Source organism: Gasterosteus aculeatus, chromosome 16, assembly GCF_964276395.1.
Source record: "Gasterosteus aculeatus chromosome 16, fGasAcu3.hap1.1, whole genome shotgun sequence".
In the NCBI taxonomy this organism is placed as follows: domain Eukaryota; kingdom Metazoa; phylum Chordata; class Actinopteri; order Perciformes; family Gasterosteidae; genus Gasterosteus; species Gasterosteus aculeatus.
Window position 1 is genome coordinate 6,192,601 of NC_135704.1, and position 21,614 is coordinate 6,214,214.

The 21,614-nt window shown below is 44.5% G+C and overlaps 1 protein-coding gene across 13 annotated transcripts in view; it reads left to right on the top strand.

The window, feature by feature from the left end:
* Window positions 1-21,614, top strand: part of gulp1a (GULP PTB domain containing engulfment adaptor 1a) — a 55,583-nt gene that overhangs the window by 20,180 nt on the left and 13,789 nt on the right. For 4 of the 13 annotated variants that reach the window (XM_078090084.1, XM_040201899.2, XM_078090087.1 and 1 more), the window contains exons 2-3: window positions 2,629-2,714; window positions 13,159-13,239. In XM_078090084.1, the coding sequence (XP_077946210.1) occupies window positions 13,212-13,239 (28 nt within the window). In that variant the 5' untranslated portion in view covers window positions 2,629-2,714; window positions 13,159-13,211. Of the gene's footprint in view, window positions 1-2,628; window positions 2,715-7,561; window positions 7,866-9,534; window positions 9,641-10,835; window positions 10,998-12,931; window positions 13,066-13,158; window positions 13,240-21,614 lie in introns of those variants that run through there. The other 9 variants (XM_040201900.2, XM_078090085.1, XM_040201902.2 and 6 more) reach the window with 6 other exon arrangements.

The following is a 21,614-nucleotide window of genomic DNA, read 5'->3' on the forward strand; positions in this document are numbered from 1 at the left end:
AGCCTCTGCTTTTGATGTTTATTGTGTAATTATTTTTGAGCAGCTCTCTGGTCTCTCGGAGGCCATCTGTGTGCTGATGCGTGTGGAGCTCGTACCCTCTGCAGACAGAACCCTCAGGAAGTGAGACGGGTCGGAGCCGGGCCGCGGCTATCTGTCTCCGCGTGGCTCTTATCTCCCACTTCCAGCGAGGAGCGGATCTGAGCGGCTGCTGCTGCTGCACACATCACGCCGCTCGCTTATCAGGAAACGTCTCCTTTTCACTGACCCACAAGGGAAGGAAAGTGCTCAAGATCTTTTTTCTTTTTATATACAGCGGAGGATTACCGTGGTGGGACGTGGTGCACTGCCGGGACCTCCTCCTCTAAAACACATTCTTCAGTAATAAGTGACTCTCTCCACTCCACCGGGAGCAATGGGAGGAACAGATTTCTGAGTTACATAATCGCTCCCTCTCCTGGACATCTTTCTTAGATTTACTCTATTGGATGCACTAAATGACTATTAACACCTGCTATAATCCTCTGGTTGGATAGTAATCCCACTTTCGGCCACGACTGTCTTTTTGTGGAAGAAGACAGTGTGGTTGAGTCTTGTTGTTCGACGGTGTTCACACTTCCTGAAGGCAGATGAATATACGTTATTTCTGTATCTATTATTACACTCTGTTGCTGGTAGCTTACTGCGAGATGTCACATGACCACATCCAACCCAGGAAGAACTGCTCGATTATCCCTCAGCTCGAGACAGACATTTCATTAGGCCGGCTTTTGTTTTTGTTCAGCTGGAAATGATATAATATGGAAGGAAAGGACTTGACATTCATCCTCAAAAAAATACATAAAGCACAGGCGCTTTCTTTCAGGTTGGATTAACTCTGAAAGAGATTAACTCAACAAAAATACTGGCATCGTACAACTACAGGAGACGCTGAATGTTTTTGAACCCAAAAATATGTTTCACCGATAAGCGTGGCTTGATTTGAAAATGTTATCCTGGCCAGAGTAGTTCTGATAATAAAACACACATCACTGAACGCAGTGCACGCATCTTTTTCCTGAGAACATCTGTTCTCGTTGCCTATCTTAATGAATACACAATGCAGCATTTTCCTGAAAACATTCATAGACTCGTACAAAGCTACAACTTGGCCGACATATCTAAGCAGAGCAGAGAGGCCACGTCGAGTCGAGCGGACAGGATGGAGCATTCGCTTCACCTGCATTAATTCAAAATGTGACACCTCTGCCGGTTTGTTCCCCGGTTCGCCGTTAAAACTATCGGAAAAATTCAACATGTCTTCATTCACTCTCTCGCCGGCTTGACCACAGCTCGCTCCCTCTGTCTCTGCGGGCTGGTGGAGGAAAAACAGCAGTTCTAAATCAATGCCTTTTATAAATCAATCTCTTATTTCCACTTCCCTTCTGTGGGAGACACCTCGATAGTCTTTTTCTAAGTCACTCTTGACAATATTTAATTCATCACAATCAGATGTTTGTTTTACCGATTAGTTTGTTTTATCGATCAGCAATATAACCCTACCTCGTCCCATCATGATGCATGAACACGCTTCATAGAAGCTCTGCATCACTCCTCCAATAATGCGTAAAAAAGGACTTTCTAGCAACGTAACTTATATAAAATGCAACAACGTAACCGCTTTGCATGTGTTTTTATTTGTGCTTCTCCAAGGCCGCATGGCCAACTAGAAAACTCAATGTGCATGTGCAAGAATGGTCTGCAGCGGTCTCTATTAACACAGTGTGTGTACAGCTCTCATTCAGCCCTTAATAACACAGGACCTTCCGCATTCATGCAACGTCGGCCCTCTAACAGCTCTGAATGTCATTTCCTCAGGCTAGATAGCTTCTCAATACCACGAGTCAACACAACGTTGGCCTTCATTTATCAACGGCCACTTCAATCTGGAAAGCAGTGTTTGCTTTTGATGGCTAAATTAACTTTTTCTCAATTCTAAAATGTTGAACCAAGACTGCAGCTCCAATAATGAACATGGAGATGAAGCATTCTCGTGAATCTGGCTGTCTTATGGCTTTGATTTCAGATTTGCCAGAGAAGCATTTCATTGATTTTTATTTTTCTTTTTTTCTGCATTGCGTTTTTGAGAGTGATTGATCAATGTGCGTTTGCTTTCTTCAAACTATTAATAATCACTGACAGCTCACAACTCTCCACAGCTGACACCATGCGCCGAATTCAATAGCTGACTTAAGTTGAAAATGCTTTATAGTATTGGAGAGAGGGCACAGCTCGTGGTGCTTGTGCACCCAGTGGGGAGAGCTGAGTCAGCACCTCCGTCATCAAGCACACGCCAGAGTAATAAGTGTGGTTGAATATATTCTCTGGTACTATTTATTTAGTTCTCTAAAACTTTCATGCAAACCAAATGTGTTTCCTCAGCGTTCTTGTACTTTGTGTTTTCTGATGTGTGTTTTACTCTTTAAACGGTTTAATAGTAGAAAACTGCAAACGAAAGCGGTGAAAAAAAGCTTTACAATGTACCAAAGATATAGAGATTATTCTAAAATGTAATGTGTTCACCGAGGTTGTCTTGTACTACTGTTCCTATGAAAAATTCTCACTTGTCTTTTTTTCCCCCGTCGCCCACAGAGGATGCGCCACTGATGAGCTCCCATCGGCCTGTAGATGAGTAAAGCACAGCGGAGACGACCCAACGTCAACAGGCCGCAGTAACAGTAAGGACACACATCTGCTGCTGCAGAGCCGTCAGAGTTTTCATCATATTACAGTCCTAAAACATATATATATCTATATAATTATAGCGTCATAAAAGCACTGTCACATGAAGCCACGAGTCCTTTTCAGACTTTAATATCTCGCCATGTGTTTGAGCTGTGGCGTATATTGACATGTACTTGCATCGCTTGTTCTGTCAGTCACTATTCATGAATACGGTGCACATAGAAAACCTGTATGACGGGAGGTGCAACGCGTTACTATGACAACAGGCCGACAAAATGAGCTGAAAATGCAATATATAAAGGGAATTAAGGGGATGTTGTTGTTGTTTCCCAGCAAAATCATCATACAAATCACCTTGTCTAGGATTCAGGCGTTGTCTTTACTGAAGCTCACTCACTAGATGAGTAAATGAGTTTCACATGAGTGGGGGCCCTCTGGGTCGGCACCTTGCTCATCATCTAAGAGAGGCCAGTTTGCACGGTAGCAGGGTGTCTTTTTTCATCATGTCGGAGCTTCTGTGGACCCGGTGGCAGTGTCGAGTGCCCCGGCTGCTCCGTATGCGCTCACGGTTTCTCTGTCAGGGAGAGTGAACATGACCTGGAAAGGATTTTTAAAATATGGTGTGGTATTATGACTGCTAATACCAAAGCTGAAGAATGCCCTGTCATGCGGAAGCAGAATTGTAGATTAAAAGTAAATTACAAGCTCAATTCTGGCCCATAAATGGTCCATTGAAATCATTCTCTAAGATTCATGAGTGTTCCATTAGCAAAAGGAGCTTGTTTTTTTATCCTACCCAGAGGCAAACACAAGCGTAGTCATGCACTACACTACTCTATTGCTTCATGTCTTGGTTTGGTTTATTGGTTCAAGATGAATTTTATTTTTTGGGTGTTGAAATTGCCTTGATCTCACCTAGAAGTCCAAAAGTCATAGAGAGTTTTAAAGCTCAATTTCCTGATTAAATGTCAAGATTCTAGATAAGAGGATGAAAAACATTTTAAAAACACTAATTTGGGTTTTTAATTAAAAGTAACAAACCGGGATTATTGGCAGAGTGGCCTGTGTCACACAGAAAAGTAGATCTCTGATGTCTGGAGTCACAGGGTCGAGGCAATCACCGGCATGGACTTTTCCCTAGAATCCTTCTTGTTGGTGTCTTGGAGGCAGTGCAACCCATTTATCATGGCTCTGGATGAAGGTCCATGACTCATCCGTGCGATGGTTATCCAGGCGCTCGGGGGAAGCTGCCATGACCCTGCAGATACGCCAAGCTCGGCCCGACGTTTCGGAGCCAGACCTGTCCATCAGCAAGAGTTTAATGAAGAGGGGGAAAAGAGCCTCGTACCAAGTCAGTGATGCATTACTTTAATAGAATGACACTGTTGACTGCCGACATGAATGTTAAAAACATGGGCCTCCATCTTCATTTTAACTGTCTCTCGGAGTAAAACCCGACCACCTACTAAAAAATAAGTTCTGCATCAAACCATTGAGATGTTATCCCTGGACTCCCTGCTCAGTAGTGATAGAGATATTGGTTTGAGGCCCAATTCTACATCGTTTGTGAGTGAAATAAGACGGTATACATCAACTTGTATCTGCTCGTTAGACACTGAGCTGGAGGCATGATGCGGTTAGCTTAGCTTAGCATAACGACTGGCAGAAAGGGGAAAAGGTTACAACTTGAAAAAACAGTATCTAGTAAGTTAACGAGTTCATGAACAACTTTGTTGTGTGTGCCTCGTGCAGCTGTTGCACAGATGTGGACCATGGTTCTGGTAACTGCACAAACCGGTCAGAGTCAATGTGATAAAGAGACCTGGGAAGCACAGTCAGTGTTTGCCAAAAAAACCCGTCCTCTACGTTTTTCAATTTGATGTCTCACTAACATAATGACGCTAACCAAACTCCTATTTCATGCTGTGAGAGGGTTCAACTAAAGCCATGTTATAGAATTAGAGCTGCTGTAGCATTTACTCGCTGGTGGAAAATGTCAGGAAATAATTAGAGTTTGACATTCCAGTTAAGACACAGGGAATTCTCTGAAAGTGGACACCAAGCGCTATGGCAGTAATTGTACGGCAAGTTCTCTTTGTGGACCCTTCTTCTGGGTTTACTTCCTCTTTTCCTCAACATCATTCTCGATGTCGTTGCTTATTTTAATAGGACTTTGGTGGCAGGTACTTGGGAATTCTTTAGGGACATTTCTTTTCCGAAGCCCGATGAACACCCTTAGATACTGATTGTGATTCAGAGCAAGACGAGCTTCACTCTTAACATACAAGCAGGTATTTTTATCCACTATGTGGAAGAACAGAAATATGTCACGAGTTCAGACTGACATACTTATGAGTCATTTCATATATCAACTGAAGCTATTTTCAGGCTGCGTGCACAACGTTAAACACACACACTCAGGCTTATTCTGATGAACACAGTATGTGAAATGAAGAATGCACTGTTACCATAAAATTGAGTCAAATGAGAGTTTATAAAAGGTTAAACACACATGCTGAGGTTCCTGCTACTGGGGATGTTTCTTTGGCTAATGGACGCAGGGCTGCGCCACTTTTGCTCGCTACGTTAACTACCACGAAGCTTTTGAGGACCTGCGAGAGCGTCAGTTCACACGCACACATCCCAAAGGGGTAAACATCAGAACGGGTTTCACACACAGCATTCAAAAGATATTCCTACACCTACTGATCCTTCCCGTCTAAAGGAAGCAGCAAGGTGCTGCTATATATGGTCATATTCGAGTTGCATATTGCAATTTAAAGAAGAAGAAGAAGGAGGAGGAGACATCCAAACTGTCTTTATTTATCTCTCTCTGCATTTTCACACGTCATGGTTCACGTCAATGCTATTTTAGCACTGGAGATGGTCCTCCAATACAGCATGATGTGCATTTAGTCAACGATTGATTCAATCACAGTTGAATAGATCACTGAGCAGGGTACGCATCACGCACTTACTGGTGATTGACAGGACGCTGCCACGGCGTTGTTAAGGATTGGTCCATGATTTTTGTCTTCCAACTGTCACTCATGGCTGCTGCAAAACGGAGAGGATGACGGCCAAAAGGACAAAATTGAGGCTTTAAAAAATGTACTTAACTGTTAACGTTTTGAGTCCCTCCACCAAATGGTCAAGAAAATAGAAAGTAAATGAAAGGAAAAGACAAGTTTATTTATAGTGGACATTCATCGTTAGTCACTGGCCAGCGGAGATATGTGACAGGATTCACATCTCGTGGCTAATGAATAGTGCCCATACATCATAATGCAGGTCTCTTTTGTGCCTGATTTCACAAAGGAGAGGAATTACCTTTCTCCATATACCTGCAGGACCAACGGTGTAATACACAGAATAAAATGATAAATACCCAAATATAGTCATAACAGTGTAGCATTAGAGCAGACATAACTTGACCTTTTTGCGCTTTCTATAGCTCACTCAGCCTGTGGACACCTTTCTGCTGCCACCATGCACCATGCGTTTTTTGCCAGGCTGGTCTTCTTTTAATTAGCCTCCCGGTGTAGATTCAGCAAAAAAGGCCAGTTCATGACCTATTGAGTACCCCTGTTGGACAGTCTGAAGGAAAATAGATTTGAGTGTGAACTTGAAGGCACTTTGCCTTCCAACACGTAGCTGCTGAACACACATGTATTACAACGAGAACCCAAACGGAGATGTGAACACGTTGCAGGGAAGCTTCAGAGTTTACTTGTAAACAGGAGCAGGCGTGTCGGGTATGAAGAAGCCAGCTTAGTCCATATATAACAAAAGCCCACAGCATCCATGGACGTCCAACTGATGTCAGCCTCCTTTGCATTACAGACTGTGTGGAACATGCAAAGTGCTCCTGAAGTCTCGTTACAAAACTTGATATTGGCGGCAAAATTAAAATGTTAAAATGTATTTTGTTTTTCAAGCGTACCCGGATCTCATCCTTGCCTTAAAAAATTTCAAATCCAGGCCAGAATGCATGTCAGCCAGTGAGATTGTCCGATGTCAGCAGCAGACGGAAGGGATCGCTCTGGTACTGCGCGGTGCTACTTTGTTCTACTAGTTTCATGGAAAACAAATCAAGTGGAGGCTGATAGCTCAATGGGAATCCGCCGAGATGCTTCTCATTGAGATGCACATTCCTGCTCCTCCACCCACTCTGCGCTCCCACACGATCCAAGCGAGGGCTGAAATAATTGGACCCTGAATTTGTGCAAATGTGCAAACCGTAACAGCGGTAAACATTGGTGCTGAAGTAGATGAAAGTGCTTTAAATCGCCTGTGTAATTATTTTGCATAATGTCCAACTGGATCTTTCTCTTTGTACATTTTTGCGGCTGAACATGAAATGTGACAAACAAAGTAAGAATCCGTAGCCTAGTTGCTGAACAAAGTCTGAAAGGATGACTCATTTGGCATTGTTTTCAGCTAGTGACCTAGATGCGTTTGTGTGGTGGTTGTCTGTTGTGCTTCCTTGCTGCTGTTTTGAGCATACACTGTGATATCGGTAACCACATATATATATATATATATATATATATATATATATATATATACACACACAAAGCTGCATTGTCTTCCGTTTTCTTTCCTTTTTCCTCATTCCTTTGTGGTTTTACTAGTTGGTGAGTAGCACTAAGGGCCCCACTTTCCTGTAAAGTGTCAGGGCCAGCCTCTACCCTTACCCCACACCAGCTGTTAACACAAGACGCAAACATGAAATGATACAGGGCGGCGGCGAAAAAGGGAGGCCCAAGAAAAATAAAGTGAACAGAACAGAACAGCCCAAATTCTTTTGACCCTCCCAGTTTTAAACTCTCTCTCGGGCAGGAACCAAAGGTCTGCCGTCCAGCGAAAACACACCACCACCCAAGGTCCCGACGAAGCTGACTGTTTAAACCACAAACCATCTGGAGAACAGGACTGATTTCAGTGACCTTTTGTAAATTGGCTGACAGGTTCTAGTAAACTTGTTCTGCGAGGTGCAACGAGCCACATACACAGAATTCCACAGCGGCTCTTTGACGCGTGCGAAGCCGCATCGATGCTAATGCTGTCATGGATTCATCTGGGTCCGGGGTACGATCCTTATGTCTGGATGAATGTCTCCATTGTTATGAAACTAGCTAAAGGTCAGTATTCAAAATTCCTCTAGCTCCAGCTGTGCATTTCCAACATTTTTATGACGTGTGTCATCTTGATATTGTTTACCTGTTAACCTCCTTTTGGTTATTCTGTGGTGTCTATATTTTGTTTTTTTTTAATCTTCTAAAAGTGCTCCGTGTCCCTTCCTGAAGTGGTTTTCTGCTGAAGCCATTGAGGAAGGACTCTAATGATGACCTGCAACGGTTGGTTCCTGTTTGCTAAAAGCAGTCTGAGTGTGTAGAGGGCTGCAGGAATAAGTTGCTCCTGTTCCCAGTCCCTGTGTTTTTTGGTTAGATGCCTGAAATAAGCTTGTTTTAAACACAGACCTTAACAGATTTTGAAGTTTTGTTTAATGATAGAATTTGTTAATAAAATACCGAGTTCATTTTGAAGCTTTGACGCGTACTACTTTTACTCACAAGTAGTCTGGCAGTTCTTGAGTGTTTTTATAACAGAACTTTGACCGTTTTCACATTGTGTTTTTCATTAAAGTTAATTGTAACCTTTCTGGTTGCCTTAAAACTGCACTAGTCAGCATTGAGTTGTACTTGCTCCAAACTCTTGTGTCACTTCTGGCTCCAAAAGAAGAAGAACAATGTTAAAAACCAAGATGGGGGAGGCAGAAATGCTAAAAAGACGGCTTCAAACCCATTCTCCATAAACCAGTTGATAACGTCACAGTGACGAGGTCCACTTCTTATACACGAGCAAAATTAACAGCACCCGACAGATGATTTGTTATACAGAACATATTGGAAGCCAGGCATGCCATCAAAAAGTGGCAGGTGATAGGATGAACCATCTGTCAATCAAACCAATCGGTAGAAGAGCAGAGACGTATTCTCCATTGAGGAAAGCCTTCGGTGCCGCGCAGCGACCAGCTACAGCAGCATCTATTGTTGTGGCCCCGTCTGTCAGCGGCTTCTCACAGGGTGCTGATTGGTCCGTGCTCCGACTGAGCGGCCATCAACGCGCCATTTGAAGGCCGGCAGAGATTGTTGCGCGATCTGACATCCCGAGAATCCAGCTGTCGGGGAAGGTAACAAGCAAAGGACTGTTATTCGTAGATGTGGCGAAAAACTGCACAGCTCTTTTCATTCTCAATAAGCAGAGTTATTAGTTATTGAGAATCCCTTTCGGCAGTTCAGACCCCCCCGTCCCCCCACTCCTGGCCTCACTTTGAAGGTCTGCCCAGACTCTCTTATTTGATAAAAAAAAGGGACCATCTGTGTGTCAGATTTGAAAGCAGTTTAACCCTGTTTGAGCTTCCCGGACCAACACTCTGGAATTGTGGTGGAAAAAGGAAAGGGTATCGTTCCTGTTACCTAATACCTCGGGGGGCTTTTAAGATTGTCTCTTGCGACTCTTTGCTCCACGATGGCGCGATGATGAATCACATACTCTGGCTGGACCTGCGACCTCCTGCCGGTTGGCTTTCATAGGTCGCCTATACTCTGTATCCCGGCCCATCTAGGTGGAACAGTTCCTTTTGGACGGGGTCTTTCTCTCTCTTTCTCTCCCCTTTTTTTTTTTTGCACATGTAAAACTCCAAACGATTCCTTGCGGACAAACTGGGCGGAGGAAGTCTGGTTTGAATGTCAAGTATCATGTGTCTGGGCAAAAAACGCCTTTCGTTGAGTTTGCAATCCCCATCAGCTCTCCTCGCTGCAGTCCTTCGTGTACCACCATCTGGCCCACAGCTGAAAACCATTAAGACCCGCTGGAACTTCCTCCGCACCATTCCTGCCCAGTTTGAAGACGAGTAAGTAGCTCCAATCTCGGCTCTGTTGTTGTTTGCATGTTTCTCTGCACAGACCTGTGTTCTTTCCTCACCGGCGGTTTGATGAAGAATGTCAGGGCGCCTCATTTGATCTGAAGGGAGTTTAAGCACCAGGCTTTTGGGAGAGCGAGTCTGGCGTTGAGATTAGACACCAAGACACCGCGGGGGATTCAACCAAGGAATTCTGTGTTCCTGAGCTCATGAACAGATCGGAGCTGGGATGTCTAATGTGCCGCGCTTAGCCAAGCAAGATTCCAGAGCCGGCGCTAAGGGCAAAGCGAGGCAAACAAAGGATCTTTGTAGATTGGTGTTTCTTGGGGCATTATGCGGGGACCACGGCGCGCGCGCTCTGCTTCTGGTTCTTCTGACTTTAAAGCACACATGGCTCCGATTAGCGAGCGGCTGAGAGGCATTTTCTGAAAGGCCGGTTTCTTTCTGATTTTCTTTAATAAACCTTCTCAAACGTTCACGTTTGTCAGACTCCTCTGTATTTGGAGCTCCTTTTCACTTGTGAGGGACGACTCCACGGGGTCAAAGTGCGTCTCACCCCTTTCCCAGAAAGAGTCTCCCCGCAGCGGAATTCCAAATGTTTGAGTCACCGGAGGTGGATGTTTGGGCTCTGCACTGGGCTTTTGTTTTTGCTCTTTGGAGGAGGATGTGCCAAGTATGTGAAGTGTTTGCTCATGCTTTCTGACCCTCGTTGCAACCAGTTGAGAAACACATTTTGCACGTCAACATGTTAACGTTTTATATTACAAAGCTAATTTGCGTGATTTGGGTGATTCTCGTGATATTCAGGCTGCGTTGTGTCTTGTTAGGTCTGCTCTTTATTACCACTTTATTGTGGTTTGTGGGCTCATTTCATTCTGTTAATGTTGGAACAAACTGAATAATGGACTCTGTTGGAATACTGTGAACACACTCTTGATTGACCAGACCTAACCTGGTGCTTCCTCTGCAGCTGGCAAACATCGAAGGGAGACGGAGGAAGTTTGCAGCTCCGTGTTAAGTACGTGTGTGCGTGCGTGCGTGATTTGTGTCCGTCTCGGGGGTCGATAGTTCTCTCAAAGGGGGTGCTGTTGATTCACCAGACAGGAAGCTATTAAAGCGGGCAGAACATTGCCGGCTGCCAATCAGAATGAGTGACATCACGGTCAGGTGTCAGAGGCGCTGCATCACACCACAGTGTGTCCCAAACAGACGGGGAGGCAGCGAGCCGTGCTCCGCCGCCAGGCGTTCCTGCAGCGGTGGCCAAAATGAGACCTGGCCAAAAGCTCCCAGACGAACCTCACCTCTGCTTAAAACATGTTTTTCTTCTCACATTGGATGTGAAGAGTCGGTAAGAATCCCTCCAACACTTCTCTCTCTCGCAGGAATTTAACAAAAAATATTCATAATGCCTGTGTAATAAATAAATGACCGCAGCAAGTCAGACTTGTGAATAAGAAACACACGTTTGGGGAGAAGAGGAGATTCTGTTTTGCTACACTGAGGAATGTCCCCGTCTCCACCCTGAAGCTTGTTCCGTTTAACTTTTCTCCTTCGTTGGGGCCTCCGTTGCAGTAAAATATGCCCTTTCTGTGAGAAACCCACATGCATCGTATTCGTTTGCTCAAACTACACTACCCTCAATTATACGCCATATAACATACTGTGCTCTTTTTTTTGTTACACTCTGCAGCCGAGGGGTTTTCTGATCAGCGGTTTGTGGGTTAGCCTCCGGCTCTCTCCAGCAGCAGAACTTACGAGACGAGATATGACTTGGTAACATGACGCCAATCATTTTGCAATGGTCCCTCGCTGCTATTTATTCAGCGCTAATGATCCATTAACCCTCCGTGTTACAGTGATCGATTAGTTCTCACGATTCTCACTTTCTATTTCATCTCAGTCCCAAGGACCATCGTTTGGTAAATGGTTTTTATATAACCGCTTATTTTCTGAATGGCATCATTTGTCGTGCACTTAATTGGTGTTGGGCATCATAAACGCGGCACAGACTCCCTCAGAGATGCATCAAGCAGAGATGCTGGTGCTCTCCTTTTTTACATTCTAATTTACCGACTTATAAAAGTCTCAAACCTTTTTGAGACCTCAAACGTGACCGAGTCGGCTTGTGTCAAAAGTATATTTAGTCCTAACTAGTTAGGGACGCCCCCTTCGTCTTGGTTTATGTGCGCATTCATTTATGTAATACTTCAATCAGATACAAAATAAGACCATTGATTTTAGGCGATTGTTGATCATCTTTTGGTAAACTGGATGAGGTTGTTCTGTTTGTTTTTCTGACAGGTGTAGCAAACTGTGGGGGCCGCAGTCAATGTGAGGGGCGCTAACCACGTGAAGTGACGTATATGTAGAGTTGTAGGTGGGGAGGAGGTCTGCATACGGGGGCCAAAACAAACTTTCATAGAGTAGACCCCTGTTTGTGTCCCACGCTGACACCTGAACTCCAAATTCACTGTGTGACTGTGGGCCGTGGGCAGGGTTTGTTTTCCACTTTTCCACTAAATTAATCTTTCCCCTGATTAATGGAAAAGACCAAATATGGAAAAATTCAATTAATTTTCTAAGGTGCCCAGGCATATCTTAATGTGTGTCCTTGCAGTCCCTTTGGACCACCGGACTCCCGCGGGGGGATCAATGAAGAGGCCTGGAAGCGCTCGACGCGTTGCGTCACATATCTGAAGTAGGGCGCTTTGCATTTGTGAGAGAAGCGATTCCCTCCTTTCTCTCAATGCACTGTGCCAAGTTCTCTGTTGGAGCACATCTGGGCTCTGCATTATTAATTGAATATTAATCAGCAATCACAACTTGGGCTCAAGCGAACAGGCTGTGATGGTGTCGTCTGCACATCAAATCAAGCACTGCCTAAAGTAGCAGCCGACCAGCTGTATGTATTATTTAATATAATGTTCTTTTTTTATATATTGCAGTACATATCCAGCAGACCTGACAGCTTTGTTTGTTACAATGTCCCATAAAGTCACTGTCAAAATAGTGAAATGATTTCAACCTAAATATTGATCAGAATTGACTTTTTTTTTTGACCTGTTGTGATGACTTTACTTCATGGAATTAGATCCAGTCTCTGTGCCTCGTTGCCGTGTGTGTGTGTGTGTGTGTGGGTGCGTGTGCGTAGCCGGATGTGCGTTGGTGATTTCGGTGACCTTGCAGCTTTTTGACAGGATGATAAGCTCCGGTTCTGTTGTAACAGATTAGAAAGTAATGCGCCAGCGGACGGCAGTAAACAATGTTACATTTTACTGAGCCAGACTATTGCATCAAGACGACAGCCACAGATGATGACTGTGATGTGGCCCGGCGGTAAACAACTGTAATGCTGATGGTCCCGAGGTTTAATGGGAACACGTTCTGACAGCTCAACATTACTTCACTCGCAGAGGGTGGGGATTGTTTTGCAGGGGGGAAAAAAAAAAACATTTTCAAGAAGAGAGTCAATGCCATTTTTAACTCCGTTCTCCCTGCTGCTTTTCCAGGTGGAATAAAGGCAGACGCTCCGGAGGAACCTCGGAGACGCACATTTTCCACTATGAACCGCGCCTTCAACAGGAAAAAAGGTGAGCAGGAATAACTCGTGCTTATGTCGCTTATGGAGTTTCTTGACGCCTGATTTAGCTGCAACATGGCCACAGGCTGCACCGACTGATCCAGACGACTGAGGGAGGGGGGACACTGTGGAGTCGGACCAGCACAGACTCCTCTTTGTCGCGGGAAACTTTTTGTTAATTGCAACGACACAATAGGCGTCCTACTTGGCTGTTCAAATGTTGCCGCCATTGTACACGGAATTCTGACCTGTTGCGAGACAGAAATGTAAGTCAGCGGCATTTCTTCCACATAGGCATGTTTCTAATGGGGGTTTCATGTCAGTTAGTACTCACCATTGATTGTAATTCACCAGCAAGAGCCGTCAATAGATCAGGTTGAGTTCAATGTTTCCCAATACAGAAAGTATCTGTCGGAGGCGTTTCCGTTATCCATTTAGTCAAAAAACATCATCAAATGTTTTTTCTTTCTTGAGACCATATCTAATCCGATGTTCTAAGTGTCAAATATTACACTGAATAGAAACATAATTATTTATACGAAGATCACTTGGGCTGCATACCTTCTGTTGGGTTGACTTATAGTGGCCATTCCACACTGTATTTTAATAAATACAGTTTAGATTACTCCTCAGGAGGAGTAAAACCCGCCAGGACAGTTGTGTAATTTCCTCTGTGGCTCTGGAGGAGCATTCCTAAGTGAGGAAACCTGATGATGTCATCTTAAAGTTTAAGCTTTTAACAAAGTCTGCATTACAAATTGGGAGCGTGGGGTTTAAAAGATGCAAACATCAAGGGGGCATTGGGGTCCGATTAAAGATTTCTTCCAGTTGCATCATGGTGAAATTAGGATCTAGTGTTTTTGAAGTTTCACCCATACTTTACACCTACAGTGCGTTTTAGTTTTGACCGTTCTAATATAGCCCATGTGAAAGCTTCTCTTCGCCCCGGTGTAAACTGCCCCGTCCATCAACAATCAGGCAGGACCATGAACCTTTTAGTCTTCAAAGCACCAAAATGAAAAACTAACTCTGCAATGTTTGTAATTCCTGCTGATGCAAACAATTTTATTGGCTGGATCAAAATCACCCACTACTGTACAACTTCAAAAGACTGCTTAAACGACTGTTTGCAATAAAAACAGCCCAAACAGAAGCCCAAACTGCTCATTTCCATAAAACCAATCCAACATGTCCGCCCTGCTGCGCACCCCAGTGAAGAGTCTCCAGGTGAGTCTGCCCGAATGCAGAGGGAGTGACATTTGGCACAACAGATCGATGTGTCCACCACCATCTGCTCCACTCCCTCCGGTGTGAATGGAGCGGCCTGCAGAAGCCTTTGGGGGGTGTTTTGGGTGGGGGGCGCAGGTGGTGCATCAGGCTTTTAATAATGTCGGGGTGTTTTAAATTAATCTCCTATTTAGCTCTCCGTTTCACCAGCGAAGGAGATCGTCCCCTCTCACCTCACATTACGTTTCTCTTTGATGGCGAATGGCTCCTTTCCTCTCAAATGAGCCAGGATCTAATCTCTGGCAATTTCAGCTAATGCAGCGGGCAGAAAGTGTAAAAAGCTAAATTATAAAAATAAAACTAGGCCCAACCGTGCCGGCAGCTCTGGTAGCAGACTGATAACGACGGTCCCAAACAAGGAAAGTACGAAGGACAGTTGGACAGACGGGAAACGGCTCCCTGAATAAATTCTCCCAGAAAGGCCAGCACACATCGTCCAACTCTTTCCAACCGTGACGCGCTGCACACGTCCACGCGTCTGCCAACACAAGCGTGTTGAAGCCTTTTTCGCCAACAGCATGGCAGTCGGTTCCCGACCGCCGCCAGTCGCCGTTATTTCAAAACAGACAGCAACAGAGGCCTGACCCTCGGGCTTCTCCAGCCTGTTTGTTACAGTCAGTTCAGAGCACATGGTGCCAAAAGGTCCGCGACAGATTTTTCCCTCCGTGACAGACAGATAGAAAAGGCTTTTTATTTCAAAGTGAGACCCATGGTGGACCAACACATCCGGAGGCATTCAGGTGTGCGTTTTAGCCGCCGGCGTGAGCGTGCGCGCTCAATGCAACTCAGTATTCCCGGTTCCATGTTGTTAAATGTCACTGAACAAAGGACTACATGATGGGAGTTTTGAATGTTTTTTCTGAATGAGCCGGCCTGTTGCGCCATTTGCGATAAGAAAGAAAAAAAGCAGTTGATGTTGCAATAATTGCTCCTCTGGGTGAATGATAATTTGACTTTGAATCACTTCAGAGTTGATTTTAGATTTGGACCAGCCAGGCAGATTGTTCTTTGCGTCCCTTTGGAGGGACGTGACATTTCCTCTTTCCACTTTCTTCCACCGAGTTTGACTTTAGCTGTGGGCGACACGTTCCCATCAACCGGAAATCTAACGGTCGGGTGGTGCAGCTGACGACCTCACACGTGGACTAAAGTCTCATTCATTCCGTCTCAGCTAACAGTTCTCGCTGATTGCCTTGTGTCGTTGATGCTGATTGCTCTCTGTCATGGTCCTGGCTCTCCTCATTGGTGTCGTTCCCTCCTTCATTTGTAACGTGTGTGTCCACCACGTGTCTGTCTTTGCGAAGGTGTCCAGACTTCCTCTCCTGGTCACGTTGAGCGGGTGATGCCAAAGGGGGGTCCTGATCATGTTTATTGCCCCCTGCTCTGGGACGTGACGTGTCAGGAAAACAGACCTCCCCTAACATTTACCAGCCTCGTTCTAGTTAATGTGCCTTTATGAAGCAGATGTTCTCTACTTATTTATCACATAAGAGTATTGTGGAGGTTTATGCCAATTTATTTTGCACGAGTGGGTGTGCAAAAGACATTGAGGCACAATATTAAGTAGAGGAAGAAAGGAGAGGAGGGGAAATTTGCTTTTATTATACCTGAACACTGCTTATCATCTTATTTGACCCACATTACCTGTAATTGTACATCCGTTCCTTAATGGTTTAAAGCCATGATAATTCTTAAATGCAGGGTAACTGTCAGATTATTCCTTAATTTTTTACACCGTATCCGTCTGGCTCATTGAATCATCTATGATTTAGAAATGACCAAACATCACAGTTAAGTAAAAATAAAACAGCTTTTTCTTTTTTTTAAGAAGGGGTTCAGTTTAACAATATGTACAATGACAATAAAACGTGTATTAGTCGAGAATCCCCTTCAGCAGTTCTGTTTTGGATTCTTTTTTTTTTATTGATCAAACTCATGATTTATTTCTGATTACATAACTTGTGTTGATCCACATCTCAAATCAAAAAACCCTCCCTGTTTTACAGCATCAACTTTACACAGCAGCTGCAGAGCTTTGACTGTAACATTGTGCAGGTATGAAGTCGGTCCGCTGAGCTCCTGAAAGCACGGACTGAATCCAGTGCGGTTCCATCGGAGCTGCACGCGACCGGGTCCATTTCACTGGGGGTCACTGTAATGTGCCGCCTCATATCGGAGCTGATCGACTGCAGTAATACATATTTTGCAAATCTGGCACAGACAGATGGCAGCTGAAGAAGAGCCGTGCTGTGGTTATTACATTAGGAGAGGTTGGCACAGATTCTCTTCCAGCAGGAGAAAACCGGAGCCACGGAGGTGTTTTGGTGGCACATATTTTCTCCAGTTCACTTCTGATTACACACAGTCATGGTGAATCTAACTAATCTGCCGTGTGGCGTTCAACTGCAGCAGCCAAATGAGGGACAGATTCTCCATGTTTATTTTCTCATATTTGCAGTTCTTATTTTCAATCACCTCTTGCTGCTTAAACCCCGGCTGATAAGGGATTTATTTCGGTCCGCTTAGCAAGACAACGTATTATCGCACAAGCAGGAAAAGGCCATGTAATAAATGTAACGGTGCAACCAGATGGCGACTGCCCTTCACGAGAAACCTTTTAAAGGGACTGAGTTCATCATTCAACCAGTAAAGCTTTTTAGCATGCAGATTTGCTAAAGTGCTATTTTGGTTCGATATATGTTCTAGTTCTAATACAAAGGGATCGCATTAAACATTGTAAAGCTCTGCGCCGCAAAGGGATGTGGTGAAGCTCAGGAATAGTGTGGACACAAAACTCTCACAGAACTATAAAGGAGGTCACGTCTTAATCGGGATATTCACATAATTTTCACGCTGGCTTCACAGATGTAATGTATGTCTGATTGGAAGGACACATTTGGGTAACAAGATTGTGGAGCTTTACAGTCATTTTCTGAATGTTTGTTCTGCCCATGCTGGTTTATGACGACACATACAGTAAACCACGATGATTATTTCTAACCTTTGTTTGCAGTTGGAAAGTCTGGAGTTTAATCCTTCTTCTTTCTACAAAATCCACATTTTGAATCATTCTACTCCATGCATTGAATTAGCCGGAGGTCCTTCATCATGCAGTGAGTCAAAAGAAGCAGACTCATCTTCATACGACCTATTTCACAGTACAGATTCATTGGTAATGGTGGACAACGATAAAGCTCTGCTTTGATAACATATTTTTAGGGAATAAAGTGCTCATAAGGGGCGGATTAGTGGAAGTTATTTGTTCTGTATATTTATACTTCCCTTTGTCAGCCACTATTTCTGCATTACAGCGTTGCTGGATTGAATTGCATTGGAAACCCCCAGTGCCGTTCTCTCTAAGGACAGACTCCCCGTGGCAACGTCGTGCATTTCAACCCGTAGTGTCAGACAGCGGTTGACGTATGGAAACCGGGTGGATTTTTAATGTGTTGATGCTTCATCTCAAAGTGACGCCATCCCGCTGAGACTCTGCTGAGATGTGCTGCAGCTTCTTTTGCGAAGTTGTCTTCTGCACGGCAGCCCATTCGCTGTGTGACATTGATTGAGCGATGCGGGGAATCAGGCCGTCGCCTGCCCACTTTGTTGGGGAAAAAAAAGAAGGGCACTTAAAGCGCAGCGCTCGCGCTCTGAGAGCAGCGCTCAGAGGGTGTTGAAGAAGGGGGACCTCAACACTTAACAGTATGAGTTAGAAAGTCCAGCGTAGGCTTTTACTGTTGTTTTCATCAGGGGGAGTAATATGGTGATGGCCTATTAAGGTGCATTTGCATTGTACTTGTTTTTCCCCAATAGTGTTACAGATTGCAAAGTGGGATCACAAGTAACTGGGACAGACGTAACACAATACACAAAAACATTTGGCCTTTCGTTAACCCTTTGGTTAATTTGGAGGATGCCATTCCTTTAGGCAATATCTGCTCTCTGAAAGCTTGCTGTCAGCAGATCTTCAGCACATATTTTATTCTTTCTCCTTATTTTATGGTGAAATATTATCTTTGAAGTTCTTCAAAGATAAAAGATAAGGTAATATACACTACTTTTTCAGAACTGATGTTCCTGGGATGTCTATCTCAACGTCTGTGAAGAGCTTTTGTCTCGGGAACGCCTGGATCCACAGAAGAAGAATACGAGATAAAGGGACATCCAGCTGTTTGTGCTAAAGCTGTACCAGATCAAACCATCATGAAATCTGCCCATTACTAGAGTGATTGCACCATGGTACATATATGCTTTGCACTCACACAATAAATTGTTCACTTAAAAAGAAATAGCACTGAAGGCCACATTTCCAAAGTCATATAAACACAAGCAGCTTTTTGTGTTTATCTGCAGCTGAGGCAGATAAGAGCAGTCTTCACACCAGAGCCTTTTTTTTCATTCACATCGCTAACAAATAATACATTATTGTTAACTAAAGGTACACATTGTGTCTTCTCATTCCAGCTTTTCCCATAGCGATTAACTAATAACCATTTACTGGGTATCTACGGGAAGCATTGCAGGCTCCTGTCCACAGACTTGACAATAGATCAGAGAGCGAGAGATTTTGCAGGGTGGAATTATGTGAGTCTGATGTGTTTGAAACCATGTCATCCATGAAAATAAATCACAAACCACACCGAGGCTATAAAGACAACGAAGCTGTTAAATACACTTCAGGAAGTTACTGTGAACTGTATTATAGTAAAAAGTTATTTACACAATTGGCCTTTGTCGTGTCAAAGTAGTTTCACTCTTTTGCAGACAAATGCGATGCAATTCTACCAAATAACAAAGAACTAAATGCAGGGCTGAGTAGCCAGTCAATACGATCATTTATCGTCTCTCCTTGAGATGAAATCATGATATATAACCAGATCAGAAGCCCAAACAACAAACCGAGGTGAACATTTGATGGCTCAGGGTGGAGGCCTCCTCCCTTCCGCCACACCATCTCCAGCACTGGGAGTCCAGACGTACGCAGCAAACCGACCCTCATTTCACACCCGCCGCATCGAAAATGCTGACTCGCACGTTTTACTACAAGATAAAGGCAGTTTGAACCAGTAAGAGTGTGTGTGTGTGTGTGTGTGTCACACGCGTGAAGGTCCTCTTAACTGGCACCGAGAGGCGACAAAGTCTCGTGGGGAACGCCAGAGCGCCGCGGATAGTTGTCACTTTTTTCACCTGTCATCCAATCCCCCCCCCCCCTTGTGTTTACCCAACACCTGACACCCCCCCCCCCCCACACACGGAGTGACCTTCAGATGCCATCGCGCGCCTCACCTCCCCTACGTGTAACCTTTTGCCGCTCTCGGCGGTGTCTCGCTCGCGCAGTTGCCATTTTGAGCCGGGAAGTGAGAGAATGAAATAACGAGAGCCTCCCTCCCCCTTCCACCCTCCCCCCTCCCTTCATCAGAACAGTGTGTGCTTACGCCTTGGAAAAAAAGAAGTCAGCCTACCTGCCGTGCCGCTTTGTCAGCCCTCCGCGATCTCCTCCGTCTTGGAATTTACCGCTAATAAGCCTCCTGAGCTGCACAAGAAAGGAGGAGACACATCATCCTTCTATCAACTCATGCAGGAGTCCCACGAGGGAATTGATTGCACTTTGGCGGACAGGGTTGCAAGGTGCAGGCGGGGGTAATCTCGTCTCACAGCTGTTACGTAAACTTTAAAGGATTACAGCAGGAGTAGAGGAAAAGGCTCCTTGTGCACAATGCGGTGTCTGAAAAAGTATTATTTGGGGTTTTTTGAGGACTTCCTTGGTTTCCTTGTGAATAATACAGGGAATTAGCTCACATAAGAAATAACAATTAGGAGCTCCAAATGAACACTAATTAGAATTAACTTTGAATTCACCCGGCTTGTTACAGACAGAGTCGTGAGCGTACTCGTTGGGAAGTTGGCTCACAGCGTTTTGCAGCTTGCAAAATCCTGATTAACGCAATCAACCTACAGGAGGTGAGAGCCCTCAAGGTCACAGCGATGCATCTTCTGTCACAGCCGTCAGCACCGGAGCGGCAAGCCGATTACCAAGAGGAAATGAAGGCGCAATCAGCTGATGATTGAGAAATGCTGAAAACCTTTGATGACCTCTGACCCACTGCTCATATTTCGTGTCGGTGTGATCTTTAACGACTTTCCTGCACTAGTACCTCTACTTGTGTGTGTGTGTGTGTGTGTGTGTGTGTGTGTGTGTGTTTGTCACAACTCAGACAAATCCATCACAAAACTTGAGCTATTCCAATCGTATTCTTTTCTTTTTCTTTTTCAGTATTGGATACAAGTACGAATCTCTCGGTTATCTTTACATTCAGGGTCTCTAATAATCCTCAGGCCATTTCGAAAAGCTGTGTGGAAACAACAAAATAAAGTTCTAAGTTCACTACAGGCCGTTTTTTGCTCTGTCGATCAGAAGTTGTTGCGCTCCAGAGATTATAGATCAAGTCACCTTCCTCACCAGCTGTTTACACTGTCTGCGTCTTCCTAGATTGTCCCATAAATGTGCAAATGCTTCTCTTAATATTCAGACAGATATATACCCAAGTAATAGTTCTTGGGAAGAAACAATGTTCCGGTTGAAATACATGGCCAAGCCAACCTTTTTTGGGGAAACACAACCTCTTCTTCTACCGTTTACCGACAAACTGCAGACATGCAGGCATGAATAGCACCACACCACAACTTCTGACCACACATTCACAACACATTCTTCAGCTGAGTCTATTTGCTGTAACTACTTGATGGAAACGCAACATTTGTAAAGTTTGCTTGAAATCACTGGACAGACAAATACACTTTTTTTGGAATATATAATCTTTTTTCCCCCCAAACCTTTGTTAAGTCGCTGCATTGCAACGACCCTACAGAGGTATTATTCCCACTGCCTGTTGATGTGTAGAACAGCGTGACGAGTGCGGCGAGAAAGTGTGTGATGAGGTCATTGCTCCGTAGGGATAAGACACAAACTCCACAGGGTGCCATTTGAATGGCATTGCACTGGTGTGCTCCACAGGGTGCCTTTTAAAGGGCGCCCTGTGGAGCACACCAGTGCAATGCACTCCACCACACCTGCTGGACGAATGAGGGGAGGGGAGAGGA